This window comes from Artemia sp. Qi Xiang Cuo, chromosome 7, assembly GCF_049724085.1.
Source record: "Artemia sp. Qi Xiang Cuo chromosome 7, ASM4972408v1, whole genome shotgun sequence".
Taxonomy (NCBI): domain Eukaryota; kingdom Metazoa; phylum Arthropoda; class Branchiopoda; order Anostraca; family Artemiidae; genus Artemia; species Artemia sp. Qi Xiang Cuo.
Genome location: NC_142800.1, coordinates 70,286,123 through 70,301,706, shown reverse-complemented (window position 1 = coordinate 70,301,706; position 15,584 = coordinate 70,286,123). Strand labels below are relative to the sequence as shown.

At 36.2% G+C, this 15,584-nt stretch overlaps 1 protein-coding gene across 1 annotated transcript in view; it reads left to right on the top strand.

The window, feature by feature from the left end:
- Nucleotides 1–15,584, top strand: part of LOC148950649 (uncharacterized) — a 198,124-nt gene that overhangs the window by 179,385 nt on the left and 3,155 nt on the right. The window contains exon 6 of the mRNA XM_089091913.1: nt 4,159–5,030. Coding sequence (XP_088948039.1) covers nt 4,159–5,030 — 872 coding nt within the window. The remainder of the gene's footprint in view (nt 1–4,158; nt 5,031–15,584) is intronic.

Sequence of the window (15,584 nt, the reverse complement as noted above, 5' to 3'; positions counted from 1 at the left end):
GACTGGATAAATCTTTCATAATAACAAAAGACAAGCCAAGGCAAAAATTAAAGGTCCAATTAAAAAAAATGTTATTTTACAAAGGCACCACTTCTAATTTAAGGTCCATTTGGACATCATGACATCAAGAAAAGGTTCAAATTGTCTGCGTTTAGAAGACAAGGTTCTACACTGTAGTAATTGATGCGACACCCGACCTAGTGCATTTTGAATAGACTGTTTCTCTTCTAAGAAACTTAAATTTTTTCGCTCAAGAAAACCAACTAACCATAGATTTGGAGAAATGCTGTTGTGCCTCATCGACTATTCATAAAAAAGTGGGAAAGGAATTTCTGAGTTTATTTTAGATAAGCTGAAACAGTATGAGATTCCCATGGAGGATTGTAAACGCCAGAACTACAACAATAAAAGTACCATTAGAGGTGCTTGTAATGTAGCCCAGGCACTCTTTTTCTCTGCTTGCACTTACCATTCTTTATGCCAATGTGGAAAACAAGTGGCGGATAATTGTCAGGATACAAGGACTTCTTTTGGAAGCGTTCAAAAATTGCACAATGTTGTTGGCTCTGGCCCCCAAAGATGAGATATCTTCAGAAATACCAAGCTCTCTTCATTTAATGCCCAAAACTCACTGGTCAGCCACAGTAGATAGTGTCAATCCAGTTGGTTAACATGTGTCAGGAATTGCAAAGGCCCTTGATGAACTACGTGAACTGCTAAATTGAACTGCAGTCAATCATAAAATCGTGACACGGATGCATTGAAACCTATTTCAAGGAAGAAGAACTTCCTTCTTCATGCATATATTTGGTTCTACATTTTGAAGTCAATTGACATCGTAAATAGGGTGACGCAGTATCTTCAAGGAATGTTGGCTTTTGCATTAAAAAAAAAAAATTGATACTTGATACACGATTTGAACACGATTTGATACACGATTTGAAGGACCTTCGCTTTGAAGGATGGGGACAAATATTTAGTGAAGCTCAGATAGTGGCTGAAACACTGGTTGACCCCAAGAACTTCAAGGGAAACAGAAAAGAAGAAAGAAACGAAAGAAAACACCTGGTGAAGACTGCAAGGATAATGCAGAAAACATTTACGATTGTAAGACTGTATTCGAGTGTGACATTTTCAATGTTATCCTGGACAATTTTATAGAATATATGATTGTTCTATTTAAATCAGTGTCATCTTTGTGTAAAAGTTTTTCTGTATTGTGGGACTTTCAAGACATTATAAATGAACTTATTGGTAAAAAACAGCAGATTTATTTCGTAAGTACACAAAAGATTTAAGAATTGAACTTGCTGAATTAGCCCGAAGTTAATATATTCAGCCAACTTTGGTGACAAACCCCTACTACCATTTGAGCTGTTAAAGAAAATTAAAACTTTGAATTTTTTTAATTTGTTTAAAAATATCTCAAATAGGTCTCCTAATATTTGCAACAATCTCTGCTACAGTTGCTAGCACAGAGCGCTCGTTTGTACGATGAACAGAGTAGAAACTTTGTTTTTAAATTTGTTTCAAAATATCTCAAATAACTCGCCGAATATTTGCAACGATCTCTGCTACCCATGCTAGTGCAGAGCGCTCGTTTTCTACTCTAAACAGATTAGAAAATTTGTTTTCAAATTCATTTCAAAATATCTCACACAGCTCTCCGAAAATTTGCAACAATCTCTGCTACATTTGCTAGTGCAGAGCGCTCGTTTTCTACGCTGAACAGAGTAGAAAATTTGTTTTAAATTTTTTTCAAAATATCTCAAATAGCTCTCTGAATATTTTTAACTATCTCTGCTATAGTTGCTAGTGCAGAGCGCTCGTTTTCTACGCTGAACAGAGTAGAAACTTTGTTTTAAATTTTTTTAAAATATCTCACATAGATCTCCCAATATTTGCAAAAACCTCTGCTATAGTTGGTAGTGCAGAGCGCTCGTTTTCTGCGCTGAAAAGAGTAGAATTGTTTTTTAGATTTGTTTGAAAATATCTCAAACAGCTCAGCTCTCCAAATATTTGCAACAATCTCTGCTACAGTTGCTAGTGCATACCGCTCGTTTTCTACGCTGAATAGAGTAGAAAATTTGTTTTAAATTTGTTTTAAAATATCTCAAATAGCTCTCCGAATATTTGCAACAGCCTCTACTATAGTTGCCAGTGCAGAGCGCTCGTTTTCTGCGCTGAAAAGAGTAGAAAATTTGTTTTTAGATTGGTTTCAAAATATCTCAAGTAGCTCGCCGAATATTTGCAAAAATCTCTGCTACACTTGCTAGTGCAGAGCGCTTGTTTTCTACACTAAACAGAGTAGAAAATTTGTTTTTAGATTTGTTTCAAAATATCTCAAGTAGCTCTCCAAATATTTGCAACAATCTCTGCTGCAATTTCTAGTGCAGAGCGCTTGTTTTCTACGCTGAACAGAGTAGAAAACGTGATATGCTCAACAATGTGTCAAAATAGACTGCTCAATAATGTGTCTAAATAGCAATGAAAATTCGCCATGAGTAATTTATCTTTTCTATTTTGACTATAAAGTAATCCATCGCAAGTAATATCATGCATTTGCGAGATAATAAATAATTTTTCTTTAAATTCTACATTAATTTAAAAAAATTAATTTAGACCTTAGCCTATAAAAAAGGAAAGTTCAGAACTAAATAAACTAAAGGTTTTATTCGTTACAAACGATGATTATCTTGTTAATACAGCTTACAAGGCAGCCATATTTCAATATTCTATTTTAGTTATATTTCATAGCAAGGTTAACAGTGATAAATAAAAAAAAATATGTAATTTAACTTTACAATTCATTTTTAAAAAGTCCCAACATGCATATTAATTAATCAACATTCAAATGTCTCGTACTTAGTTTACGCGTCTTACACTCTCTTAATTAGTTGTATACGGATGGGAGCTTGCAGATTATGTTAATTTTGTTGTTTTCCAGTGTTATACTTTCTCTGAATGTTCATCAGAATTTCTGATTGAATGTTCGTGTGAATTTCTATCTCTTAATGTTAAGGCTTCTTCTTGATCACCACTTAGTTGTCAAAATTTTCAATAGGTTTTGTTGAATATATTTGAGGGTTGGGAATTTTCGCGTTGATGTGAAATCTTCAGGTTTGAAATATTGCTTTATGGCCGACGAAATAGTCTTGATCACTACAAAATCTCATTCTCAAATTCTGGCTTGTACATCCCAAATAGGATCTTCTGCAAGTACCTGGAATATGATAGACTCGACTTTGGTGCTCCACTGAAGTTCGATCCTTTCCAGAATTCAGAAAACCACCCAAATTATTACTACTTATTATGTTCGAAAATGTCTCTTTGATATCTTGGGACTGTGGTTTAAAGCAAGTTTTGGGGGAAAACTTAAAAAATTAATAACATTTTATTAAAAAACCTAGCTTTAAATAGAGATGCCGGTGAATTTGGCTAAAATGCAATTTATGATATTTTATTCCAGTCAAATAAAGTAGATTAAGTTTCTCCCAATGATTTTTACCTCTGTTTACTTGATAATAACCTTTTTATTCAAACCAAGCCAATGAACCGGACACTAAGAGACAAACAAGATTTGCTACTGTAATTGTGTTGAAAAAATAGGAACAATAAATAATAAATAATTATTAATGAAAAAATAAGAAGCTATTAGAGTAACTTCGATGAGAACACCAAAGCAACTGACTGTTGTTGCTTTGGTTTTCTCATCGAAGTAACTCTAATAGCTTCTTTTCTGTTCGTGGATCAGTAGTGACAATTTTGTTTTGATTGCTGGTGGTTTAATTTGTTTTTAGCTTAGTTTGGTTTTTTCTTTGTTTCTCTTGTGCTGAGGTTGTCTAGTTTGCATACAGGCGAAATATCCGCTTTGTTTTAGTTTTTCATCTTTTTTTCTCTACTCGCCGCAGTCCTGTTTGTCGTTTGTCATTTTTTCTCTCTTTGTTTTTTTCTTTTTTTCATGGCTGGCCAGTTCGGCTTAAGATCTTTCATTCTCTCTCTCCCTTTTCTTTTCCTCTCCCCTCTTTGTATCTCCCTATGTATTTGCCCTCTCTTTTGTTTCTCCTTCTCTCTATCTCTCTCCGTCTCTGTCTCTTTCTTCTCTCGTGTGTTGGTCATGTGTGGTTAAGCTGAGAGTAAAAAGTTATTATCTTCTAGCTGATGGCTATGTTCCGTGGCGTGAACGCCTGGCAAATGATTTGATTTATGTCCCTCCTGTATTTGAGAAAAAAGATCCAATACCCGATCATAGTCCTCATAATCCAATGAGAAATTTTGAAGCTCCAGATGAGAACCTTGCAATTACAGAAAATAAAGGGAATACAAATGAAGTCTTAGATACAGTTCTGCGTGAAAATTTGACTGAAACTGATGCTGTAGTCCTTCAAAATGGTGATATTGAAGGGGAACTGTCGACAAAGAAGGATAAAAAAAAGAAGAAGCATTCAAAAATAGAAAACACTCCCCTATCAACTGAAACTGAACCACTTCCAGTTGATTGTGACACTAATACTAAAGTGGAGGCTGAACAAGAAGCTCCAGAAGAACAGCCTGCACAAAAAGAGAAAAAAAAGAAAAAACATTCAAAAGTAGAAGACCCTCCTCAAACCACAGAAGAACCAGAAACTTGTGCAATAGACAGCACCGATATGGGAATAGGTAATGAAGCAGAAGATGCGCAAATCGAGGAAGTTCAAGATTCCCAGACAAAAGATGTTGAATCATTTGATGGTAGACCAGACACAGAAGAAATTAAACCCGAGTGTCATGGAAATGTTGACAGGGAATCAATCCCAGATTTGGAAGATAACCTCCCAGAAAACATCCCAATTCCGCACGTGACAGTAGAGTCCGATATTGAAGAAATTGCATATGACCACCAAAATGCCGAAGGGTATGATGAACATGTAAGATCAGAAAATGAACAAGTTTTCCATCTAGATCACAGGTTTATTTCTAGTGATGAAGGAGGCAGTCCTCTCCCTGTATCCCCTCTCCCAGAAGACCAAGTGGAAAAAGAGCCATTAAAGGTAACTTCATTATTTTTGTTTATTTGATATTTAATTTATCCATTGCGTATATTTCCGGTATTTTTCTACCTAATTTATAGACTTTTTGTTTGAAATTTGAGTAGATGTTTTCCCTCTAATATCTAATATTCACTTGTTTTGTGAATGTAAATGTTAATTTTCAAGCTTTACTTTATATATATATTAAAGTGAATGTCCGAAATCTGGTTAATGTCGACATTCACTGGTGAGTGTCCGATATTCTTTTTTCTCTGCCTGGATTCAATTAGATTTGAGAGTCAGCTTTTACAGTCTTATGCAAGCTATGATGGTAAAAGTTAAAGTTAGGTTAAATTATGTTAGTTTTGGTTAGGTTAAGTTTGGTTCTAAGTATTAGAAATGGGTTACAAACCTAACACAAGCTAACCTAACGTCAACTAACCAAATCTAATCTAACCTAACCTATCATCATCAAACCTTGCATTAAATTGAAAAAGTTGACTTCACATGTGAAAGTCGACATTTACCAATTTGCGGACGAACTTGCGAACATACATGACGAACTTGCACCATCAATGGTATCTATAAAAAAAAAGTGAAATTGGACTTGAGCCCGCTTATTTCTCTCCAACAAAAGAAACAAAGGAGAGTTATGGTGATAGAATATACTGAGCTATAAATAGAAATTGAAAAGATAATATGATTATGTTATTGATTAAATAAAAAAAACAAGTTTTTTTCTAACTGAAAGTAAGGAGTGACATTAAAACTTAAAACGAACAGAGATTATTCCGTATATGAAAGGGGATGTCCCCTCTTCAACGCCTCGCTCTTTACGCTAAAGTTTTTTATTGTTTTAAAAAATAGAGGAGAAAGAGTATAATTTAAGTGTAAAGAGCAAGGCGTTGAGGAGGGGACAGCCCCTTTCATATACGGAATAACTTCTGTTTGTTTTAAGTTTTAACGTCACTCCTTACTTTCAGTTAAAAAAAACTTGTTGTTTTTAATTTAATTTCGGAACATTTTTAACTTAATGCAGGTTTTTACTTTGGCTCACCATACATGAGTCGCTCTCCAATCACTTTCAACTATTAAAAAAGGCACTAGCCCTTTCAATTTCCAATCAAATGGGCAGTTTTGAAGTTTCTACGACAAAGCTTTCAATAAAAACCTTACATGCCCCAGGGCATAACTTACAACCCTTGCCCTGAGGGCTAGGGGGGGGGGGGTTGTCATCCTCAAAGACCTAATTTCCAGAACATTCTGCAACATTGAACAAAATGGGTATCTGAAAATTTTGATTGGATGTGTTTGGGGATATGGTGGGCGTGAAAGGGGGTATTATTTGCCTTCCTATCACTTTCAATTATTAAAAAGGGCACTAGCCATCTCAATTTCCGATCGATTGAGCCCTTTTTGAAGTTTCTACGACAACGCTTGATCCTCTGTTAGTGAATATTGTTATATCGTTTCTTTCAAATAGATCCCAAGTTGTTAAATACTAAAATATTTTCTCTAACCCCCTCCCTATATATTGTGGAATTCCTCAAGGAACCTTATTGGGACCACTTTTATTTCTTGTCACGAATAACGATATTGGTATGGACTTCCTCCAGAGGTGGAAATATGTTGATGACTTCACGATCCTAGAAACATGTTACAGGAACATTAAAATCTACCCCCTTGAAGTTCTATCCCATATTTCGGATGAGGCTAAGAACCTAAATATGAAAGTTAATTCCACTAAATCAAATATAATGACGATAAATTTCTTGAAATCTATTCCCGCCTTCCTTGACCCTATCCCCCCAGATATTTCTGTGTTTTCCTTTAAATTACTTGGGGTTACAATTTCCTCTAATTTAAAGTGGGATATCCACGTGAAAGATATTGTCCGTAGAGCTAATGCGTCCATGTCTCTCCTTAAGCTCTTGAATAAATTTAACATCCTCCCATCCCATTCTTTAAGGATTTATACTTCCTTTGTCCGCCCGCATCTTGAATATGCTTGTCCAGTTTGGCATCCTGGCATCTCCCGTGATGAATCAGATAAAATTGAATCTATTCAAAAAAGAGCCCTAAGAATAATTTTTAAAGAAACTTTGGTACCATATTCACTCCTTCTAAAAAAGGCCAAGCTGGAAACTCTTGAGCACAGGAGAGGAACGTTGTGCCTCCGTTTTGCAAAAAATGCAATAATAAACACTCGCACGGAAAACATTTTCCCCAAAAGACACTCCCCATCCAGACACCGCCTGCCACGTACTGTTTCTGAACCCATCCCTATCTTGTCCCCCATCCGTTGCTTAACCTCCATGTATTAAAAAACCTTTGTCCCCGTAATTAATTATAAAATAAACCACTAGTATTTTTTTTTTTTTTTTTTTTTTTGTGGTTTTTCTACTGGTGATACCCATGCTGGTGTCCGTTTGGGTTTTCCGTTCCCTCCCCTTTTTATATACTCTCCTTTGAATCTTTGTAAAATTATTTTTATCTACTTTTTTTTTTGGTTTTGTTTTAATTTGTGCCTTTTTAACTTTCGTACTTTTGACACTTTTTGTTTTTTAGACTAATGAATGGCTTTGCCTTTCTGATATTGTTGTTTTTGGCATTGTTTAGCCAGTTTTTTAGTTGTTGTGGTATTTATGTCTTTTTTTATTATATGACCCCGAAATGCGAATTCGGCCCTTCGGGGCTTGTGATAGTCATTTTTTGAAATAAATATCTTATCTTATCTTATCTTACACGTTCCATAAAAACCTTATATGCCCCCAGGGCATAACTTACAATCATTGCCTGAGGGCTGTGGGGGGGGGGGGGTTGTCATCTTAGATGACCTAATTTCCAGAACTTAAAACTACGTTGAATAAAATGGCTATCTCAAAACTTTGATTGGATGTGTTTGGGGAAAAGGTGGGCATGAGAGGGGGGTTAATTGCCTTCCAATCCCTTTTGACTATTATAAAGGGCACTAGCCCTTTGAATTTCCAACTAGGCCTTTCGTTTTCCAATCGAATGAGCCTTTTTTGAAGTTTTCTACGACAACGCCTTCTATAAAAACCTCCTATGCCCCCAGGGCAAAACTTACAACCCATGCCCTGAGGGCCGTCTTAAAATTTTGATTGGATGTGTTTGGGTAAAATCTGGGTGTCAGAGGGGGGTTAGTTGCCCTCAAATCACTTTCGACTATTAAAAAGGGCACTAGCCATTTGAATTTCCAATTGAATGAGCCTTTTTTGAAGTTTCTACGACAACTCTTTCTATAAAAACCTCATATTCCATCAGGGCATAAGTTAAAACCCTTGCCCTGAGGCCACTGGGGGAGTGTCCTCCTCAAAAACATAATTTCTGTCTGGAAATAAATTACGCTGAACAAAATGGCTATCTAAAAATTTTGATTGGATGTGTTTGGGTAAAAGGTGGGCGTGAGAGGGGGGTTAGTTACCCTCAAATTACTTTCAACTATTAAAAAGGGCACTAGACCTTTGAATTTCCAATCTAATGAGCCCTTTTCCAAATTTCTATGATACAGGTTTCAATAAAAACTTATATACCCCCAAGGTATAACTTATAACCCTGGCCCTGAAGACTGTGGGGGGAGTGTCCTGCTCAAAGGTATAATTTCCTGAACTTAAAAATGCGCGGAACAAAAAGGCTATCTCAAAATTTTGATTGGATAAGTTTGGGGAAATGGTGGGCGTGGAAGGGGTGTTGGTTGCTATCCAATCACTTTCGACTATTAAAAAGGGCACTAGCCATTTCAATTTTCAAACGAATAAGCCCTTTTTGAAGTTTCTACGACAACGCGTTCTATACAAATCTTATACACCCCCAGGATATAAGTTTCAACCATACCCCTGAGGGCTGTGGGGGGAGGGGGGGTTGTCATCCTCAAAGTCCTAATTTCCAGATCTTTTAACTACTTTGAACAAAATGACTATCTTAAAATTTTGGTTGGATGTGTTTGGGGAAAAGGTGGGCGTGAGGGGGGGGGGGGGTTAGTTGCCCTCCAATCACTTTTTCCTATCAAAAAGGGCACTAGCCCTTTGAATTTCCAATCGGATGAGCCCTTTTTGAAGTCTCTACACAACTCTTTCTATAAAAACCTTATATGTCCCCAGGGCATAACTTACAACCCTTGCCCTGAGGGCTGTGAGAGAGTATCATCCTCAAAAACTTAATTTCTATCTGAAAATGAACTACGCTGAACAAAATGGCTATCTCAAAATTTTGATTGGATGTGTTCCGAGAAATAGTGGGCGTGGAAGGGGTGTTAGTTGCCTTCCATTCACTTTTGACAATTAAAAAGGGCACAAGCCACTCCGATTTCCAACTGAATGAGCCCTTTTCGAAGTTTCTACGACAACTTCTTTGATACGAAGTGCCCTGGTTAAAAAAAAAAAAAAAAAAATACATTTTGCCAACATCATTCTTGTATGCTCCCAGGGAATAACTTAAAACCCATGCCCTGAGGGTTGTGGGGGAGTGACCTCCTCAAAATCCTATTTTCTATCTGGAAATCAACTACGCTGAACAAAATGGCTATCTCAAAATTTTGATTGGATATGTTTGGGGGACGGCTGGGCGTGGGGGGGGGGCTAGTTGCCCTCCAAACACTTTTGACTATTAAAAAGGGCACAAGCCATTCCAATTTCCGATCAAATGAGCCCTTCTCGTACGACAACTCCTTCGATACGAAGTGCCCTGGTCTAAAAGCAAGAAAAAAAAATAATACATTGTGCCAACATCGTTCTTTACTTAGGCAGCACTATTTCGCTGCCTATGATAGAGTTGTGAGAAAGAGTCAAACTTTAGCGTGAAGAGCAAGGCGTTGAGGAGGGGACAGCCCCTTCCATATACGGAATAATTTCTGTTCGGTTTAAGTTTTAATGTCGCTCCTTACTTTCAGTTAAAAATAATTTTTTTTTTTATTTAATAATGGTCAAATCGATTAGAGGGCAACCAGCCCCCCATTCACACCCATTTTTCTCAAATTTACACAAATAAAATTTTAGACATCTATTTTGTTCAAAATTATTCAAAAGTCAAATTTTCTATAGGCACTATATTTGGTGTTGACACACATCCCCCGAGCCTCCGGGACAAAGGCTATAAGTCATGCATTTTATGCATTATTAATATATAAGGATTTCTATTGAAAAATTTTTAACCAGGGTCCCCCAAATATCTTAGGGTATCAAGGTGAAACCTCCTAACACAATCAAAACATACTATTTACTTGCTGGTAGCAAAAAAAGAATATCAGCAATATTATATTTATTTGAAAAATTCAAAGTATGTTCAGGAGATGCTACAGAGAGACTTGAGGACAAACAGCTCCTTCTCTCTTTTTTTAGTAGTTTTATTTGCTCAAAACTGATCAGAATTTTGAAATTGTCATTTTGTTTAAGCTAGTCAGAAGGTCTAACAGCTATACTTCCATATATGCCCTGCCCTCCCTCAAAAAGTATTTTATCAAAATTTTGAAATATACATCTTGTTCAAAATAGTCAAAAGCTCAAATAATAAATGCTTATGGGGATTACATAGCCGCCTATGATTGTAGAGAGGGCTGAAGAACACAACAAAAGACATTGTGTGTGTGCTGATTGCCAGAAGGGTGTATCATCAATATCTAAGGAACAGCTGAGGGTATTAAGTTAAATATTTCAGGGAATTTTTATGGAAATGTTGAAGAGCTATCGGAAGGCATCCAGTTCTGCGATAGCTGGTTATTCTTCGATAGCCTTTTTTTTTTTTTTTTAGATGCTCCCTTCCCTCGTCTAAATAATTCTGAAAAAAAACGATTTTGTTCAGAACAGTCAAAAGGTCTATTAACTATGCCTCCTGGTACAAAATGTCCCTCCTTCTCACAGCCCCATGAGTAAAGATTGTAAATTATGTAATTTACCCTTTTTTTGCCTGTGGGATTTATCATTAGGAAAAGGATAGGAAGTGTTTGATTCTAGGTGTGGTTGAAAAGACTAAGGGTGTTAAGGTGAAACTTTGGGGAATGTTGAGGGGCATTTCAAACTAAATCAAAGATATAATGTTCAGTCACTTTATTCAAAAGGTATATCTTTAATATCGTAAGAAGAGCTGAGGGAACTAAGTTTATCTCTCAGAGTATGCTGAGGAAGATCTTGAAAAGTGGTTGGAGCGCAACCCGTCCTCTGAACCAAGTTTTAGCCATTTCTTTTCAACAGCCCTGCCTCCAAAGATATTTGACAAAAATTTGGAATAGCAATCTTGCACAAAATAGAGAAAAAATAATAGAAAGGAAAATTTGTTTTGTGAAGAAGAATTACCGACAGTACTAAGAGGACTAAAAAATAATAAAGCACCAGGTGCTGATAGGGTGGTAAATGAGTTTCTTAAATATGGTGGCTGAGAGGTTAGAAATAAGTTACTAAAGATTATGAATATGCTTTTTGAAAAAAGGGAAGTACCTAATGATTTTCGGAAAACTTTAATTAAGCCACTTTATAAGAAAGGTAATAAAAGTGAGTGTGGTAATTATCTAGGCATTAGTCTGGTGTCTGTAGGCAGCAAATTTTACTTAGTAATATGGTACTTTTTAGATTGAGAGATGCTGTAGACAAAGTTTTAAGAGAAGAATCGTGCAGTTCTAGAAAAAGCAGAGGATCTGTCAACCAAATTTTCACTCTTAAGTTAACAATTGAGAAGTGCCTGAGTTGTCAAACACCTTTGGTCCTCATTATCATAGATTATGAGCAAGCGTTTGATTCTGTTGATAGAAGAGCTTCAGTAAAGGTTTTATCCTTGTATGTACCAGACAAAAAAGTTACAAGTGTTACGTACGAGAATAACACTGTTGCGGTTAAGGTAGAAAATGAGGTTAGCAGCTGGTTTTGTATTAAATCAGGAATTAGGTAAGGTTGTGTTCTATCCCCCTTTGTATGGTTTATTTGGATGGACTTGGTCTTAAAGAGCACAGCAAAGGCAATGGGAGATCACGGAATGAAATGGGTAGGAAAAAGTAACCTGGACTTAGATTATGCTGATGATTTAAGCATCCTAGATGACAGTATGAGCAAAATGAATAAAGTTTTAGAGGTTTCTCGAGTTCAGGGTGCTAGAATTGGTTTATAAATTAGTGTTAAGAAGACTAAGTCACTTAGGCTAAGAATAAGTAAAGATTAAAAAGTGATGTTGGGTAATGAAAAGATTGATCAGGTGGTCAGCTTCACTTACCTTGGTAGCATTATTAGTAAAGATGGTGGGAGCAGTGAAGATGTTAAAATTAGAATAGCCAAGGCTCGGGGTGTTTTTTTACAGTTAAAAAAAGTTTGGAAGGATAGGAAGATAAGTCTGCAAACCAAGATTAGAATATTAGAAGCTACAATGATGACAATGGTCAAATCTGGCTCTGAAGCATGGGTGCTCCGAAAGGCGGATGAAGATTTGCTAGATGTTTTCCAGAGAAATTGCTTAAGGATTGTTCGGGGTACCCGGCTGACTGACCGTATTTTAAACAATAGGCAGCACGAAAAATGTGGTTCAATACCGCTCTCTAGGGTTATAATGAACGAAAGGTTGAGGTGGCTAAGGCACGGTGTGCGGATGACAGATTGCCGAAGATTCTTCTTTTCGGCCAACCGTCTAGGGCTAAACGAAAAGTAGGTCGTCCTCGTCCGGGGTGGGAGGACGTCATAAATAAAGATTTAAAGGAAATGGGAACTTCGTGGGAGGGTGTAAAAACGGAGGCTTTGAATAGATTGGATGGAGGAAGAGCATGCGTAGCTGTGTTGGCCTCAGTCGGCTTGGTGCTGAGGTGAGTTGTTAGTAGTATTAGTAGCAATACTGGGGAAAGAAGGCATGTTGGATCCTGAGTTCCAAACAGGCTAAGAATGTTAAGGTAAAACTTTTAGAAAATGTTGAGGGGATATCAAAGAAAATCAAATGTTTGATACTGCCCCCTTGTCCATCCCCTAACTGTAAAAGTCTAAAGCTTTACTGAAAAAGAATTACATTACAAAGATTTTCTTTAGTACTTAAAATCTTGAATTGCTTAACTTTCAGCAATTAATATAATTATATATTAACTATTCAGTTTACTTTTTTTCAGTTGTTTCCAAGGACTATTTAAGACATACAGTTTTTATGGTTGCCCTATTGGGGGACCTAGTAAAAAACGAATAATTCTAAAACCGATATATTTTCCTTATTCATCTTGGTTTTGAAACAATACCCAGTTAAAGGTCTTAGAATTGCTATTGGTTCTGAAAGAGAAGAATCTGGAGGTTTTTCAGTTGTCTTATATTTAATAAAATGGAGGAAATTAAAGTGCCTGCTAATCCGTACAAGAAAAAGATTCAGCTCTTCGAGATTTTGGTGCAACATGTTAAAACAATTTGGGGCATAAAACTAAACAGCATGAGAAAGAAACATAGAAGATCTGTTTGATGTTGATACAAACAGAAACTCTAGTATGGCATGTTTAAACGTGTTTATCTCAATTAAGTTTATTTCAATTAACCTATTCCAGGAATATGAAATAACATTATTATACTTAATACTTACAATTGTTATGATATAATTGTTGTTAATAAGGGTTAGTGGTCACTCGTTATACTGGTTGCACGCTACTGAAATGGTAATTTTAGCTAGCCTCCTAAGACCTTTATGGTTGCACAATGGATTAATAATCTGTTTTACAATGCGAGGCATTGGGTCCAATTCCGGGTGCCGCAAGGTTGGGCACCAGACTCGCTACCTGTCTCTGCAAAATGGACCTAGCAGCTAAAACGTCGATTCGACACCTTATGTGCCATCAGTGGCGCTGAGGGACTTTTATCCTTATCTTACTATCCCTCTAGGACTTGATTACCTGTCTATGGACATTACTTTAAAGTATTTCGTATTCTAAGGAGACTTCATCAAACAGTTTGTGGTAACAAACTGTAAGTAAGGAGTGAACCGACTGAATAGTAACCGAAACTCTAAAAAGCAGAATTTTTATACATCAAAAGAATCAAATTTTTATGCTGATTTCAAATATATACGTTTCATCAAGTTTAGTCTTACCCATCAAAAGTTATGTGTTTGAGAAAATTTGCCTTATTTTCCAAAAAAGGGATAAACACCTCCTAAAAGTCATAGAACCCTAATGAAAACCACATTATCAGATTCAGCGTATCAGAGAATCCACTGTAGAGGGTTCAACCTCCTATGTGCAAAAATGTGGAATTTTGTACTTTTTGCCAGAAGAAAGATCACGGATCCGTGTTTATTTGTCTTTTTTGTTCTTCTTTTTTCCACGGGGTAATCGTATCAACCCAGTGGTCCTAGAATATTGCGGGAGGCCTTATTCAAACAGACGTCACAAGTTATAATGCCCTTTTTAAGTGACCAAAAACTTGAGGGGCAAGGGCTGCAAGCTATGAGCTTTGCCCAATGTTTGCATATAGTATTGGTTATTGGGGAGTAAACAGACGTTTTCAAGGGGATTTTTTTCTGGTAGTAGGGGATGGGTTATTTGGGAGGATCTTTTCATGGAGGAAGTTTTCATGGGGGAAGCGACATTGCTTTGAAGGGGGTGCCGGAATTACCAGCATTATCTAAAAAACGATCAGAAATTAAATAAATAAAAAGTTTTATCAACTGAAAGTAAGGAGCAACACCAAAACTTAAAACGAACAGAAATTATTACATATGTTAGGGGTTTCTCCCCCAAGGAAATACCTCGCTCTTTACACTAAAGTTTTTTCAGTACTTTCATAAGAGCTACTTATTATAATTAAACGGCTTTCGTGATTAAGGGGTCATATTTATAGAACTGGAACAAAATTCCAACTTTAGCGTAAAGAGCGAGGTATTGACTAGGGGCCAAACCCCCCTAATATACGTAATAAAAACATACAAATATAGAAGTTCGTACGTAAATTAATTCGTAAGTTACGTATATTTATTACTAAACTACTAAACTAACTACTACGTCGAGTCACGACGTAGGCAATAATGCTCCTAAACTAATGAAAAAAAATAAAAAAATGTTCGTAAATAAAATTAAAAGTTCTAGTGACGTTTTTAAGTAGCCTGAAAAAAATGGAAGGCAACTAGTCCCTCCTTCGCCCCTTTTTTCTATTGTCCGATACAAATTTCGAGAAAGCGATTTAGCCAAAAAACAAGTAAAATTAATGTGCAAATTTCGTTTTAATTATTCATGTGCTGTGAGCCAAAATCAAAATCTGCATTAATTCAAAATCGTTCAGAAATTAAATAAAAAAAAGGCCTTGAGAAAACGTTAAAAGACTCAAACTTTGCTAGATAAATAAAAAAAAAAAGAAGTAAGGAGCGACATTAAAACTTAAAACGATCAGAAATCATTCCGTATATGAAAGGGGTTGTCCCCTTCTCAACGTCTCGCTCTTTACGCTACAGTCCGACTCTTTCTCACAACTCTATTTTTTAAAACAATACAAACTTTACCGTAAAGAGCTAGGCTTTGAAGAGGGGAAAACCCCTTTCATATACGGAATAATTTCTGTTCGTTTCAAGTTTTAATGTCGCTCCTTACTTTCGTTTTTTTTATTTAATCTAGCAAAGGTTGAG